The sequence below is a fragment of the Mustela nigripes genome, chromosome 1 (assembly GCF_022355385.1).
Source record: "Mustela nigripes isolate SB6536 chromosome 1, MUSNIG.SB6536, whole genome shotgun sequence".
NCBI classification, from domain to species: domain Eukaryota; kingdom Metazoa; phylum Chordata; class Mammalia; order Carnivora; family Mustelidae; genus Mustela; species Mustela nigripes.
In genome coordinates this window covers 136,506,429-136,521,383 of record NC_081557.1, presented here as the reverse complement: position 1 = coordinate 136,521,383, position 14,955 = coordinate 136,506,429, and the positions used below count along the sequence as shown (strand labels likewise).

Here is a 14,955-nt window from a genome sequence, read left to right as displayed (position 1 = left end):
TGTTTTATTAATAAGTTTTAAGAATATCGATTATGTTTTGAAATGATAACATATGGGATATCTTGGGTTAAATAGATATTACTGAAATTATTTTCACTTGTTTCCTTTTTTGTGTGATCAGTACAAGATTTTGACATTGCACATATATTTTATACCATATCTATATTTATCTCTCTATCTGTATCTATATATCTATTTCTGTCTGTGTATCTATCTAATTTCTACTGGACAGCGCTGGTCTAGGGTTTTTAAGTTACCACAGAGAATATGGAAAGAAGACTGTCAGAGAGGGATACCTAGGTGACTCAGTCGTTAAGCTTCTGCTCTCAACTCAGATCATGATCTCAGGGTCGTAGGATCGAGGTCCACATTGGGCTCTCTGTTCAGCTGGGAGTCTGCGTCTCCCTCTTACTCTCCCTCTCCGCACTCTCTCTTTCACAGATAAATCAATAAAATCTTAAAAAAACAAAAAAAGAAAAGAAAACTATCGGAGAAAAATGTGACTCTCGTGGTGGTGGAGGTCATAGTGGTAGGAATGTTGAAGTTGGTGACATGTCCCTTGCTAAGGTAATTCTCAGGTTTAGTTAGAGTCACTGATATGAAAGGAGTGGCTTTAAAAGTTGGTGGAGAGATGTCTGGGTGGTTCAGTCAGTTAAATGTATGACTCCTGATTTCGGCTCATTTCACGATTTCAGGGCTGTGGAATGGAGCTCTGTTCCATGGTGGGTGTAGAACCTGCTTAAGAGTCTCTCCATCTTTCTCTGTCCCCCCTTCCCAAAATTGATTGAACCACGGGTAATTTTTTTTTTTTTTAATTAAAAGACGAATATGTGTTGTAACAGTCTCAGTTTTCTTAGCTGTTTGCAGAAGACATGTATTTTTCTTTTTTTAATCCCATCGTTCTCTTTGTGAAAGTCAGTATATTTAAAAGCTTGGGCAATGAAGAAGGGAATGACTTATACTTTCCTTCAATCTGTTTCTGCTATGTCTTCCTAAAAGCCCACGCTTTAGGTCCATCATTTGTTTCTTCTTTACTTAAAGATTTAGTAAATATTTATCTTTTTGGTGCCAGAGATACAATGGTGAGCAAAAACAGACATGTAGCTTATGGTTGAGTGCAGGAAGCAGGCATTAATCAGAGAATTACACACATAGTTTACTGTAAATTTTAATGGTAGTAAGTGCTACAAAGGAGGGCTGCCTGGTGCTCTGAACGTGGATTACAGTGGTCAGAAAAGGCTTCCGGGGAAAGATAGAAGTAATTATGTTGAGATTTAAAGCCAAATGGGGTAAAGAAATGAAGCCAGGATGGGGGTGTGGGAGAGATCAGAGGAGGGTTCCAGGCACAGGGAATGGCAGTACCCACATCTGGTGGTGGGAGGGAGCTGGCCTCATTGGAGGAACTGAGGGGCAGCTGGGGTGTTGATGGCCAGGGGGTCACGGCTAGAGAGAGAAGCCTGAGTGGGCAGGTGAGGCCCAGCATTCTTAGGGCCGTATACATTTTTGTCTTTATCAGGAGTCATCATGGGAGGAAGCCATTGGAGAGTTTTAAACTGGGTGGAGATATGATCAGATTTTCATTTTGAAAAGAACATACTTGCTTCCAGGTAGAAAGTGGATTGGAGAGAGAGAAGTGTAAATTGACTATTACTTGCTTCCTCGTCCTGCTCTGACAGCATTTTTATTTTTATTTATTTACTTTTAAAGATTTTATTCATTTATTTGAGAGAGTGTGCGCGCATGTGTGCAAGTGGGGGAGAAGGGAAGCAGCAGAGGGGGAGACTCCCTCTGTCAAGCAGGGTCAAGCAGACTCTCAGCTAAGTGCAGAGACCCACACAGGCCAGTCCTAGGACCTTGAGACCACTACCTGAGCTGAAACCAAGAGTCTGATGCTTAACTGACTATGCCATGTAGGGGTTTCTATTATTTATTTTTCTTTTTACTAATAATTATTTTTTCCCAAATTTTTGTTTAAACTCTAGTTGACCATTAACAAATTTTGTTTAAACTCTAGTTAATACATAGTGTAATGACAGCATTTTTAATAAGTGTTTTCATCTTAGTCTTTGGGTGAATACGTAGCAGGTCTGGCTGTGCTGTTTTAGTTTTTTAATTCCATTGTAACAGTCGTTAAAGGTAGACTGTACTGGCTACTAAATAGAACTGCAAGAAAAGTAAGAAACAACAGTCTGGTCATTTTAAAACTGAGATTTTTAGTGGCTCTTCTTTTTCTTTGAAAAGTCTAGAAAGACTTTTTCTAGGCCTGTTCACATTTCCTCCCCTGCCTGTGGGGTGTGGGAGCTGTGGCCTTTCATGGATGTGATTAGGTCTCTGTTGACCCAGGCATGACTCAATGAACTTAGGGCAGGTCACACCTTGTCCTGAGGTAGATGACCCAGGTTTGGGGAGGAACCCTTTGACCTTGGGCCAGTAGTTTTACTTCTTTGAGGCTGAGCTGTGAAATGAGGGGAGTGGACAGGATGGAATGTAAGGTTTTTTGTTGCTCTGATGTTCTCTGAGCGTGTGAGCTTTTTTCCTGCTTACCTGCACTTGGTCCTGGGGTTACTTAACACTAGCCTTCCCGTACCTATTTATCCCATTTCGGGTGTGAACTGTGTGGTTCAGAAATAGTACCTTGTTCTTTGTGTCACACCGTTTCAGGAGCTAATGTGTCACCAGGCTGGAAGTTGATGATTTTCAGGACAAAGAGTGACCTTTGAAAAGCCGGAGGGTGTTGGCTGCCAGCTCTATGACCCTGTGATTGTTTTAATAAAGTCACTAGCAGGTAGTGTTTTAAAAAATAAACTCTCTTTGGGGTTCATTAGAATCCCTTTTTTGGTTTGTTTTTAATGTCATTCACTTCTCTCTTACCCCTTACAGCCCACTGAGTAATTAAAAAAGAAAGAAATCTCTAAAGAGGCCTACTCCATAAACAGCTGAAGTCTTATTTCCTGCCATTGCATCAGTTTCCTGCTGCCAGGAAGGGGTAGCTGAGAGTGGTTTCCTGACTTCTGGGAAGGAATATCTTCCTTGTTGTTACCACTCTGCTCTTGGGCCCTCACCCTCTACGTGGTAGAGTAACAGTGGTACAGTAGGGAATGTGTTTTATGAACCTTTGGCTGATGGAAGTGATTGATTTTTGGTTTTGTTTTCTTTTTTAGACAGGAGTCCCAGATGCAGCTCTATGTCCTAGCCCAATATGAGCTTGAATAACTTAAAACTGCTTGGTTTAAAAACTCTGCAGTCACTCCTAAACGGTATATTCAACAAGTATTTGTAGGCAGCTTGTTCTCCCTTGAAATCAGCTTGCCTGCCCAAAAGGCTATGTAGGAGCCAGAAACAGTATCAGACTTGGCTCATTCCCTGTGAAATTCTGGATTGCTGCTGGAGATGTCCAGAGAAGAGGAGGAGGTGGTGGAAAAGACTGTGGGCCAGAGAGGATTTTTCACAGGAGAAATCTACAACGACCCACAGAAGTGGTTTCTGCTGGGCCTGTTGGTGCACAGTAGCATTCATACAAAGGACAGGAGAGGAAAGGCATCCTCACCTGGATAATTGCACGAGTAAGGGAGTGGATAAACAGAACTTGTTGGATAAAGTGAATCAAGAGTTCATGCTGGGGAGTCTCTGCAGACGAGACTAGGAAGTGGGAGGAGGACAGAATTGTGCAGGCTTAAATCAAATGATGAATCTGGACTTAATCCTGTGGGCAGTGGGAATCAGGGAAGGCTTTTGTCAAGGGGAGCAGCATTTTAAGATTAATCGTGTTGGAGGAACAACCTGGCAGTGTGGTGAAAGGACAGGTCTTCAGCAACACATCTTTGGCAGGAAAGTCAGCTCTTCAAATTTCCCTAGCATGAATTGGCGGGGGTAGGACCTTTTCCGAACACTAACATTTTCAGAATCAAATCAATAAGTCTTTACAGAGTGCTTATTATGTGCAACACACTGTATTGGGTCTGTGGCGGAGACGAGCAGACTAAATCTCAGACATGTTTTATTGAGAACATTATGCTGTGTGGGCTTTTTGAGATGACCAAAAAAGGGAAATGTCAAGAGGCAGCATCTTGCCTTCACAATAAATTTTAAACAGAAAAACTTCAGTTTTGTAGGTTATGGGATTAGACTGTATTTGAGCTTTAAAAATTTCAGATACTATTAGTTGGGGACAGCCTGTTCCTTATTTAGAAGGAAGATAATTTTGATCCTTAAGTTAGGAGTTGAAAGTTCTTAGTAAGGATAAATCATATGAAGCCACTCAAATGCTCCCCTATACATCACATGTAAGTCATAGATATTTATTTCAGTTATAACATCAGTTTTTACATTTCCAAAGATAATTTAAACCAGAAACCCTGAAGCTCTCTCTTAAAGGAGCCCTTACTGTATTTTTCCTCCTGGACTTTTAGACATTGTGGGTCCAGATCACTAGTAGGATTAAGTTACCTGTTGTGCAGCTATGAAAAATTTGAGTTGTGGCTCTTTAGTTATTTATATTCTGTTGCTTATTTGGCAAGTGAATTAAAGAACAGACTTAAGTGAGTCTGTTTTTCTCTTCTATACTACTGTTTTATACTACTGTTTTTTTAAAAAACTATTTTATTTATTTTACAGAGAGAAATCACAGGTAGGCAGAGAGGCAGGCAGAGAGAGAGGAGGAAGCAGGCTCCCTGCTGAGCAGAGAGCCCGATGCGGGGCTCGATCCCAGGACCCTGGGGTCATGACCTGAGCTGAAGGCAGAGGCTTTAACCCACTGAGCCACCCAGGCGCCCATACTACTGTTTTTGAAAGAGATTTTAGGAAATTACATATGTGAAATTTTTTATTGCTCTAATACCTATTTCTTCCGATGGTAAAAGATTGTGAGTTCTTTTATTTTCATGTTGTACTAGAGTAGAATATAAAACATCCCTTGAAATATAGGGCAGTTGGGAAGAGCCCCCAAATCAAATAGACTTGTTTATTTAGAAAATTTAAGATAATGGTTTGATGCTTCTAGGCTCAATTTAACTGGTAATCTTCTACAGTGTTTCTTTGTTTTTTAAAAGATTTTATTTATTTATTTGACAGAGAGAGATAACAAGTAGGCAGAGAGGCAGGGGCAAGCAGGCTCCCTGCCGAGCAGAGAGCCCAATGTGGGACTCCATTCCAGGACCCTGAGACCATGACCTGAGCCGAAGGCAGAGGCTTAAACCACTGAGCCACCTAGGTATCCCTTCGACAGTGTTTCTTAAGCACATGATTGATCTCTTTTTCAGTGTTGTTTATTTTTTTGTGCATTTTTAAAAAATATTTTATTTATTTATTAAAGAGAGAGTGAGAGCACGCAAGTAGGCAGAGCAGGCAGAGGGAGAAGCAGGCTTTCCACTGAGCTGGGAGCTCCACCTGGAGCTCTGTCCCAGGACCCTGGTGGGATCATGACCTGAGCTGAAGGTAGACGCTTAATTAACTGAGCCACTCAGGCTCCCATTAGGTGGTGGTTCTTGAGGATGGATGGAATCATTGAACATTTCCAAGTGTACGAATAATAGATAGCAGTGAAGTAGTTTACTGACCCAACTTGTTTCTTTTCCCTTTCTCTGTGTTGTTGAATACCTACCACACATGAGATAGTGTTCTGTTTCAAAGCTCACTTTCACTAGGCCCTCTTAAATCCGAAAATCAGAAGCTCTTACTCTGGCTTTTTTCTTTTAATTATTATATAAGAGTATCTCATGATTTATTTTACCAATTAAAAATAAAACCTTTTAATGAGGAAGTCTCTTTGTATACATCTTACGTATTCTATCACATAAGCTTTTCATCACATGTTCAGAAACTGCTCTCTGTATTACTTTTCCCCCTGAAATCCCTTATCTTCCGCATTTCTCTTTCTCTGTTCTCCCTTTCCCTACCAGCTTTCCTCTGTCCCTAATACCTTCTTTCACTTTATTTTTAATTACTTTTTCCATCTTCTCCTCTCAACTGTGACCAAGTGTTCTTGCAGGTCGTCAGCTCTGGAGATGTTACCTTCCCTTTTCTGAGGTGTTCGGTGACATGCTTTCCTCCTTCTTCCTGTGGCTCTGCTGTCTCGATTCTATTTGAAAAGAATAATATTCTCTATTCTGGGAGACCCTTAAGTAGTTTTAGGCAGTTTCTAAGTCACTGACTAGTAGTTTTGCCTAACTTTCCAAGTTGACTGTCACCACTTCCTGCTTTCTATTTGAAAATCCCAGCAGGTGCAAATCTGTTGAGGGGGTTGTGCTGTTTTCAGGACTTTTACTATGGTGGTGAATCTTATTAAGCCCAGCATTTAGATTTTTCTCTGTACTTAACTGCCACAGAAATTTAAATTCCTATCAAAATCAAACCACCATGGTTTTAAGAAAAAGAAAGAAGACAGTGGTGACACTTGTCAGGGAGTTCTGTTGCTCTTCGAGATTATTGACATTATAGCTGCATTGTATCTCCCTTGTCTGTTGAATAAAATTGTCAGGTACAGGAGGTTTGGTTAAATATGACTAAGTCAGCAGTCATGAAGCCTTTCATGTTTAAACCAGCTCATCTCCCAACCCCACCTCCCTTCGTGTGGAGGACAGTATTCCATGATGCAGCCATGTCCCGAACAGCAACTCCACATCTGCCTCACCCTCTGGTTCCTGGCCAGTTTTTAATTTCCTTGGTTTCTTTCCTTCTTGCCTTGATTTCTGACCCCTTGTCTCATTTCTTTTTATGTCTTGCTATTATTTCTTTATTCTAACACCTGATGCTCTTTCAGAGATGACTGTGGGCACCTTCTTGGGCTCTAGTTTGTGGTTTGCCCATGGACTCTGGCTGGCAGGTCACCTCTCCAGCCTGCTGCTTCGGCTGTTCCTCTGATTCTACTCCATGTGGCAGGAGTGCCTCCAGGTTTTCCCTGGCATCCGAGGGAGGCAGATGGACAGATGCCATGTGATTGCCTCATGACCCCCACTTCCAGTAGAAAGTAAATACCTTTTTTTAAAAAGATTTTATTTATTTATTTGACAGAGATCACAAGTAGGCAGAGAGGCAGGCGGGGCGGGGCCGGGGAGGGGGTGCAGGCTCCCTGCTGAGCAGAGAGCCCCATGCAGGGCTCCATCCCAGGACCCTGAGATCATGACCTGAGCTGAAGGCAGAGGCTTTAACCCACTGAGCCACCGAGGCACCCCAGTAGAAAGTAAATTCTTATTTCATGTGACTACTCATTATTTTTGACCTCTCAGAGCTGGATGGCCTATTTTACTTTGAGAAAATAGATATACAGCAGTGATAGGTTTTTTCCAGTCTTAGGAATCAGTCACTTTGTATCAGTAAACTAGAGGATGTTTTGGTATGTTCGGGCATGTTTCATTAATTTTCAAAACAGTATTTTTCCTGAGAAAGACCAGTTTGCATGATGATATTTCATTTAGGAGATGGAGTGCCTTTCATTTTTCTGGGCAATTTGAGTTTTACCTAAGGCCTGTATAATGTTTGCTCTTCTCTACATTTGAGCTTAGAAGCTTTTGCAAAGCCTGTTAAGGTTGGGGTTGGCCTCTCCTGTGTGTTCCCAAACACCCCACGCCTGCCACACCTTAAAAGTTATAAGTTAAAAGTTATAAGTTTTTGTAATTACCTGCTAGCTTGTGTGTTTCTTCCCAGTCGACTGTCAACTCCTTGTTATTCATGGACGTGATCTTGCTGTTGTAAATGAGTGTAGTGTGTGCTTGCTTCGGCAATATGTCCAGTAAATGAGCATAGTGCTGGGTGCATAGTAGCCACTCTAAATATTTGACAAATGAATGAACACATGTGAATTTTGCTAAATAGCAACTTTATTTGTCTTGTTATTCAGGAAGACTTTCCCTTCTGCTGTTCATTCCCTCATTAGATTTCAGGTAATAGGAATATAAACTCAGAAACTTACCATGTAGACTTTGGGTATGTGCTGGTAAAGAAGTTGCTCTTTTTTTTATTGCCAGACTTTTCATTTGTAGCTCACTCCTTTCCCAGAAGTTATTCTGCTTCTTATGAACATGCACATTTGGAAAGAGGTAAGAGCCAGACTCTTTTAGGCACACAAAGTGTGCCTGAAAGAAGTTTGGCTGAAAGAAATTTGGTCAGCTCTCTCTTGTCTTTGAGTGCTGTTTTAAAATATGGTATTGCTGGAAACAAAAAGATAAAAAAAATGAAACACTAGAACTAAATATGTTATTGTTTTGGAATGTGACCCCTAGATTCTGTGTGACCCAGCCTAGGGTGCGGCTACATGCTAATTTAACAGTGTGTTTACTTTATTAGTTAACTAACATCAGCTAATAAGCTGGGAAGGCCAGGCTAATTACGTGACAACCAGCAGGTGTTATGCTAGATGCTTCAATCAATGAGTGATTGTAATTGAAGCTAAATGTAATTTATTATGTGACTTGGGGGTGTTCAAGTGTAATTCCACTTAAGTTCCATCTTGAAATTAGAGCACTAAGAAGAACTATTACTGACAGAAGGAAAATAGGTGTAAAGATGTACTTGAGTTGTGTCCAGATGCCCTGGTCATTATAGGAACACCTGGATGGCTGCATTCTTGAGAGGCTGTGTGCAACTCTGCTGACCTCAACTCCTCCCTCTCCTGCTCTTTGCTCGCTCTTCTCTCTCTCTGCTTTTCTTCTTCTGGGGGTCCCCATGGTTCTGTGCTGCTTCAGGTGTACAGCACATGCTTTTCTCTCTGTTAGGGAGTTCTCTTGTTCCATTTCCATCCTGCTGATGCGTACTTGTTTTTAGAACTCAGCTTCAGGTCAGTAGCTGAAGGAAGACTCTTCTGACCACTCCTCTGATTTAGATATTCCCACAGCACCTTTACAATGATGTTTTCCACTTGATCCTATAATTTTGGCATCATCAGTCCTTTCTGCTAGGCAACTTAAGGGCAGAGATGATCTTGCAGTGATTTGTTGAATTTGATTTTTCTAAATATTCTTGTAGAGGTAGTGATAAAAAACCCACTAAAATTAGGCCTTTTATAAATTATATATAGAACTTTAAAAAATGTTTCTAGAATATAGTATGTCAACTAATAAATCGTGCTATTTGATTTATACTTTTTTAAAAAAAGATTTTATTTCTTTTTCAGAGATGGAGAGAGCATAAGCAGGGGGAGTGTCAGGCAGAGGGAGAGACAGGCTCACCACTGAGCAAGGAGCCCAATGTGGGACTCGATCCCAGGACTGCGAGATCATGACCTAAGCTGAAGGCAGATGCTTAGCTGACTGAGCCATCCAGGTGTCCCTGATTTATACTTTTTATTCCCTGTTTTATTCAGGTTTTACCAAGTCTTGAAATAGCACAGCTTTAGGTGGTTTTGTGCAGTGGTTAAAAGGCTTTGGAGCCAGACTCCATGGATTTGGATCCTGGCATTGCCAATAGTGGGGACTTAATGGCTGGTTGTTCATCTTTAACCTTGGCTTTCCCAGCTATACATTTTGGGGGTAAAAAATCCTAATAATACCTACCTCATAAGGACTGTGGTGGGGTCTAAATGAGATAATAAATGTAGGTAAAGCTGTTACCTAGCATTCTTCTAAAAACACCACTGGCTTTTCCCATGGTTACTCATGAACCCATGAAATTCATAGACTTGCAGATTGGTTTTATATCCTCCAAGCAGACAGTAGACTTTGTCAGTTTTCCACAGTGGAGGACTCACAAATGGGTAACCTTAGGCCACCTTTGATGACTCTAATGTGGGACCTGCCTGATGTCTCATAGAGCATTGTGAGCCATTACAGTGACACCCATGAGCCATAATTCAGTCTAAAGGGCATAGCAGACTCATCCGTAGGGAGGCCTGCAACACACTTATCACCACTGCTGTGGGACTCCTTTTTCTTAGTTGCTCTTGGATTGGAGGGAAAATAGATGCCAGTAGGATCTCACACCAAAAACTTTTAGTGTGAGCGCCACAGAAACAAATTTATAAGCAGTGCGGAAAAATGGAAAACTTCGACTTGGTGAAGCTCATTGAAAATGTTGCTTGTGAGCTCCTAGAAAATTACAGAAGCAGACAGGCCACCCTTGTAGAAAATAGAATATTGGAGGAGGGGGGCCAAGTGTGACCTACATGTGCTATACACATAAACTCAGTGCTTGGGTGTTTGAGGTATGGAAAGGACTACTTTTGGGCTCACCACACCTGTTTCAGTTATGACATGACTACTGGTAAGGTTGGTTTTAGACTTGGAGCCTCTTTCTTGTTCTGGAAGAAGTGTCAGCACCACTTTTTGCCAAAAAAATAATTCTGTGACATTCTCACTTAGCTGGAAAGGCTCATCTAGCAGCTTGTGTAGAATGTAAAAAGTGTTCATCACGTGGTTTTGAATGACTTAAAATGGATAATTCAGAATTGGAGGGATAATTATGTTTGCTGAATAATGGTTTGTTTTAAGGTAACAAAATGCTTTTTAATTTTGTATATGGTAATGTTTTTTTAGCCTTGAGAAATGAGATGGTTTGCTCTGGTAAAATGTTCTGATTAAGTTAAGCTTCAGATGTCTTATATGCCTTTTAAATAGCAGATGTAATTGAATTTAAGTTTACCTTTGCTTCATGATCAGCATCATTTTAAGTATCTTTTTTGTGTGTGTACTTTGACCCAATTTAGTTTTCTACATATGTTTTATTTTGTCATCATCTTAATGTCAGACTGCCGTCTGCCACTTCCGCTGATGATGTTCTCAATTCAAACTACCTTCCCTTTTACAGTCCATTGATGGTTTGCTGCCAGTAATTTACTTTAGGTTGAGAAATCAGTAATCAAATTGCGAAAGATTTTTCTGTTAAACAAAGGCAAGATTCTAAGTGAGGGCCCAGCGCCTGCCGGGCATTTGTCATGACTGTTTCCTGTGCGCTTCATGTTTACGAATTCTCTTTTAGAGGATGGCAGTTTTATTTATTTATTTTTAAAAAATACTTATTTATTTTAGAGAGGTAGAGAGTGCATGGATAGGCGGGATGGGTAGAGGGAGAGAGAATCTGAAGCAGGCTCTGTGCTGAGCGCAGATGGGCTATCAATCCCAGGATCCTGAGATCAGGACCTGAGCTGAAATCAAGAGTGAGCTGCTTAACCGATGTGCTACCTGGGTGCCCCAGAGGATGGCACTTTTAAAAGTTAGCCTCAACTTCAGAAGAGTGGGCTTTTACTGTAATATATTTGCATAGGATGTTCAATACATTTATTATTGGTATCATTAAAATTTTTTTTCTCTCTCTACTTTGTAAACAGTCAAAATTTGCTGTGTGATGTCACAATTGTGGCTGAAGACATGGAAATCTCTGCTCATAGAGTGGTGCTGGCTGCCTGTAGTCCTTACTTTCATGCCATGTTTACAGGTATGAAATGTCTTGTTATGGGTGTTTTTAAAATGTATCCAGATCTGGGCTTTTCTCTCAATATTTTCTTTTCTTATTAATATTTCACTGTTAGGAAATTCAGTATTGCAGTGGAAGTAAATGCTCTTGCTTTGTTTCAAATTCCTCTTCCTCATTGTTTTTTGTTTTTGTAATCATGTTGTGTTTATGTGTACATTGCATTCACATACTCAGAATTTTATGCTCAGTTTTCCCCTTTTATATTTATGTTTACACATATTGACTCAGTTTACTTTCCTGCTATTTATAACAACTTTTGGCACTTTGTTACTTTGGCAGAAGCAAAGTTTTTACTTTTTTACTGTTTACTTTTTACTGTTATGTTTTTACTCTTTCCATTTTTTTTCAAGTGATTTTCACATATGCTTCACTTATTCTATATCATGAATAAAGAGATGTTTATTAAATGTCCTTTGACTTCGATACATAAAAAAATAGAGTGAACACTTAGGTAACTGCAAAAATACAGAGAATGATTTCAGTACTTCTGGAAAAAAGTAACTTATGCCTGCACAGTTGAAGTCCTTAACCTCATTCTTTTTTTTTTTTTTTTTAAATTTTATGTATTTGAGAGAGCAAGCCTATGAGCACATAAGCAGAGGGAGAGGGAGGAAGAAGCAGATTCCCTGCTGAGTGTGAGCCTGATGTGGGCTCAATCCCAGGACCCTGAGATCATAACCTGAGCCGAAGTCAGACATGTAACTGACTGAGCCACCCAGGTGCCCTCTTAACCTCATTCTTTAAAAAAAAAACAAACAATAAAAACAATTAAATGTGTTACTGTACAAAGAAATGAAGTTACGTGTTCTAACAGTGAGCTTATAATCTTAGTATTGGTAGGACAAACAGAATACTTATAAAGACAAACATATTACACAAAAAAGCACAAATATAAAACCATTTATACTTTACAAGTCATGTGCTTGCTTCGGCAGCACATATACTATACTTTAGAAGTCATGAAGTATTTCTTATGCTTAACATTTTGCTTAGATATTTTAAGAAATACAGAGCAGTGTAAGTGTGCTTCCTACTACCCTGCTAATGATATGCACACTTTAAATATGCAGTAGTGTATGGAAGATCTGGGTGCCTAGGCAGTGATGCTGGTGGTAAGGGCGGGGATGAGCAGCACTGAGAGAAGGGGATCTGACATTTCCTAAAACTTGATAGGTTTAAAGGGTTCACACACATGAAGATGAATGTGGAAGGCCATGTGAAAAGGATGGGCTTAGTGTTTTAAGAGTAGAGGAGAGTCTGGAGCCCCTCAGTATTCAGCCTGTTGCAGCCTTACTGTTCCTGAACAGTTAAATAATCAAGAATGTAGGAAGGATAGCAGAGGGGCTATGAGCCAAGTTGGAAGGGTGCCTTTAGCTGAGGCTGATTTGAAAAGTCAATACTGATGAAGTGAGACTAGTAAAATTTTTGTGTCCTAGGGTTCATTTCAGTGTCGTGGTTCACATCTTATTTATTTCTCCTGGACAGCTTTCTCAACAGAGTCTCTAGGCTTATGAGAGGAGGGTTTTAGTTGGAATGTGTTGGCCTAGTTTAGGAATTCCCTAATATATAGTGTTGTCCCCTGTAAGTAGCATTCTCTCAGTTGACATTTCTATTGCTACTTCCTTGTTGGAAACTATGGGAAGCTCATGTCATCAATTTATGCTTCAGTTTCCCCATCTGAAGAAGGGGGATGATCATATTACCCATTTCCTAGGATTTTTGTAAAACTTAAATGCGATCTTGTATGTGAATTTCTAAGCTATTTACTTGGCACATAGAAAATACACAATTAATTTTGGCTGTAATTATGGTTATTATTATTTTAATTGAAGAATAGCAGACACACAATGACCCATTAGTTTCAGGGTTACAACATAGTGGTTCAGCGTCTCTATATGTTATGCTGTGCTCACCACAAAACTAGCCGCCATCTGCCACCATACAACAGTGTTACAATATCATTGATTATATTCCCTGTGCTGTACCTTTTAGCCCCATAACTTACTCACTCCCTAGCTCCCCTTTGCTCATTTTGCATATCCTACCACCCTATCTTCTCTGGTAACCACAAATTTGTTCTCTGTATCTGTTTCTGCTTGTTTGTTTGTTCTGTGTTTTCGGTTCTGTATATAAATAAAATCATGTGGTATATATTTTTCTCTAACTTATTTCATTAGCATGATACCTTCTAGGTCTATCCATGGTGGCTCAAATGCTAAGATCTCGTACTTTTTTACAGCTGAGTAGTATCTATTCATAGTAGATATGAACCAAATCCTTTTTCCATTCATCTATTGATGGCCATTTGGTTTGCTTTCATATCTTGGCTATTGTAAATAATGCTGCAGTAAACATAGGGGTTGTATATATTTTTTCAAATTAATTTTTTTTTTTTGGTAAATCCAAAATATATAAAGAACTTATACAACTTAACACCACAAAACCCTGAATAATTCAATTACACAATGGACAGGGGACCTAAATAGGCATTTTTCCAAAGAAGACCAGTGATGGGCAATAGACACTTGAAATGTTAATTAATCATCAAGGAAATGCAAATGATATTTGTCAGAGTTACTAGAATCAAAAAGACAAAAAAAGAACAAGTATTAAAGATATAGAGAAAACAGAGCTTTTTTGGACTACTGATGGGAATGTAAGTTGGTACAGCCACTATGGAAAGCAGTATGGAAGTTCCTCAAAAAATTTAAAAATAAGCATCCCACATGATCCATTATTTTTCTTATGCTCTAAGTTTAGAGTAGAAGATTGAGGAAGAGTAGAAGATTGAGGAAGCCTTAGACTTGATTACTTTTCTTAAAGATTTTATTTATTTATTTGAGAAGGAGAGATAGAGATAGCCACAGAGAGCACAGGTGGGGAGAGAGAAGTAGGCTCTCCACTGAGTATAGAGCCCGATGAGGAGCTTCATCCCAGGACCCTGGGATCATGACCTGAGCTGCCAGTTTCCCCAACTAGACTACTTTTTGATGAATGTTTTATATTTTACAGAGTTACAAAAAATATATTATGAACTTAAAACTGCAAGATCAAGGTTAATTTCCTTTCTCTTCAAAAGATAGCACTTAGAGTCCCCAGTCTCTCTCAACTTTGCATATCCAGAAAGATGAATGCTGGATAGGGGTGGAGCATCTTATTATATCTTTGTTCTCCTTTTCTGTTTACTTTATGATCTAAACTATATTTTACTTTCCCTCTTTTTTTTTTTTTTTTTTTGTCTAATGAGTCTCAATTCCTCATGTTTTAGCTGATATCCAATTTATGAATATGTGGGCTTTGCCTAATGATGGGAATGAGAGGCCCTGAAGATACTCTGATTCCATAAATATTCTTAGTTACTCAGTTAACTAGTAGGTGGGTACTTCTTGCAGTCCAATCTGCTTCTGAGGTTTTATCGTCTATATGTAGTCAAATTTCAGATGGCAGTGTACCAGGATAAGTGCAAAATAGGGATACTGTATTAATTTCTGACACATATAAAATACCTCAATTATGTTGTTTTTTCATAACTTTTTTAAGGCATGTTTTACATAT

The 14,955-nt window shown here is 39.5% G+C and overlaps 1 protein-coding gene across 2 annotated transcripts in view; it reads left to right on the top strand.

Annotated features, from left to right (window-relative positions):
• KLHL2 (kelch like family member 2) overlaps positions 1–14,955 on the top strand; it is a 105,327-nt gene that overhangs the window by 14,578 nt on the left and 75,794 nt on the right. Inside the window, exon 3 of one of the 2 annotated variants that reach the window (XM_059374215.1) lies at positions 11,255–11,361. In XM_059374215.1, coding sequence (XP_059230198.1) covers positions 11,255–11,361 — 107 coding nt within the window. Of the gene's footprint in view, positions 1–11,254; positions 11,362–14,955 lie in introns of those variants that run through there. The other variant, XM_059374216.1, reaches the window with a different exon arrangement.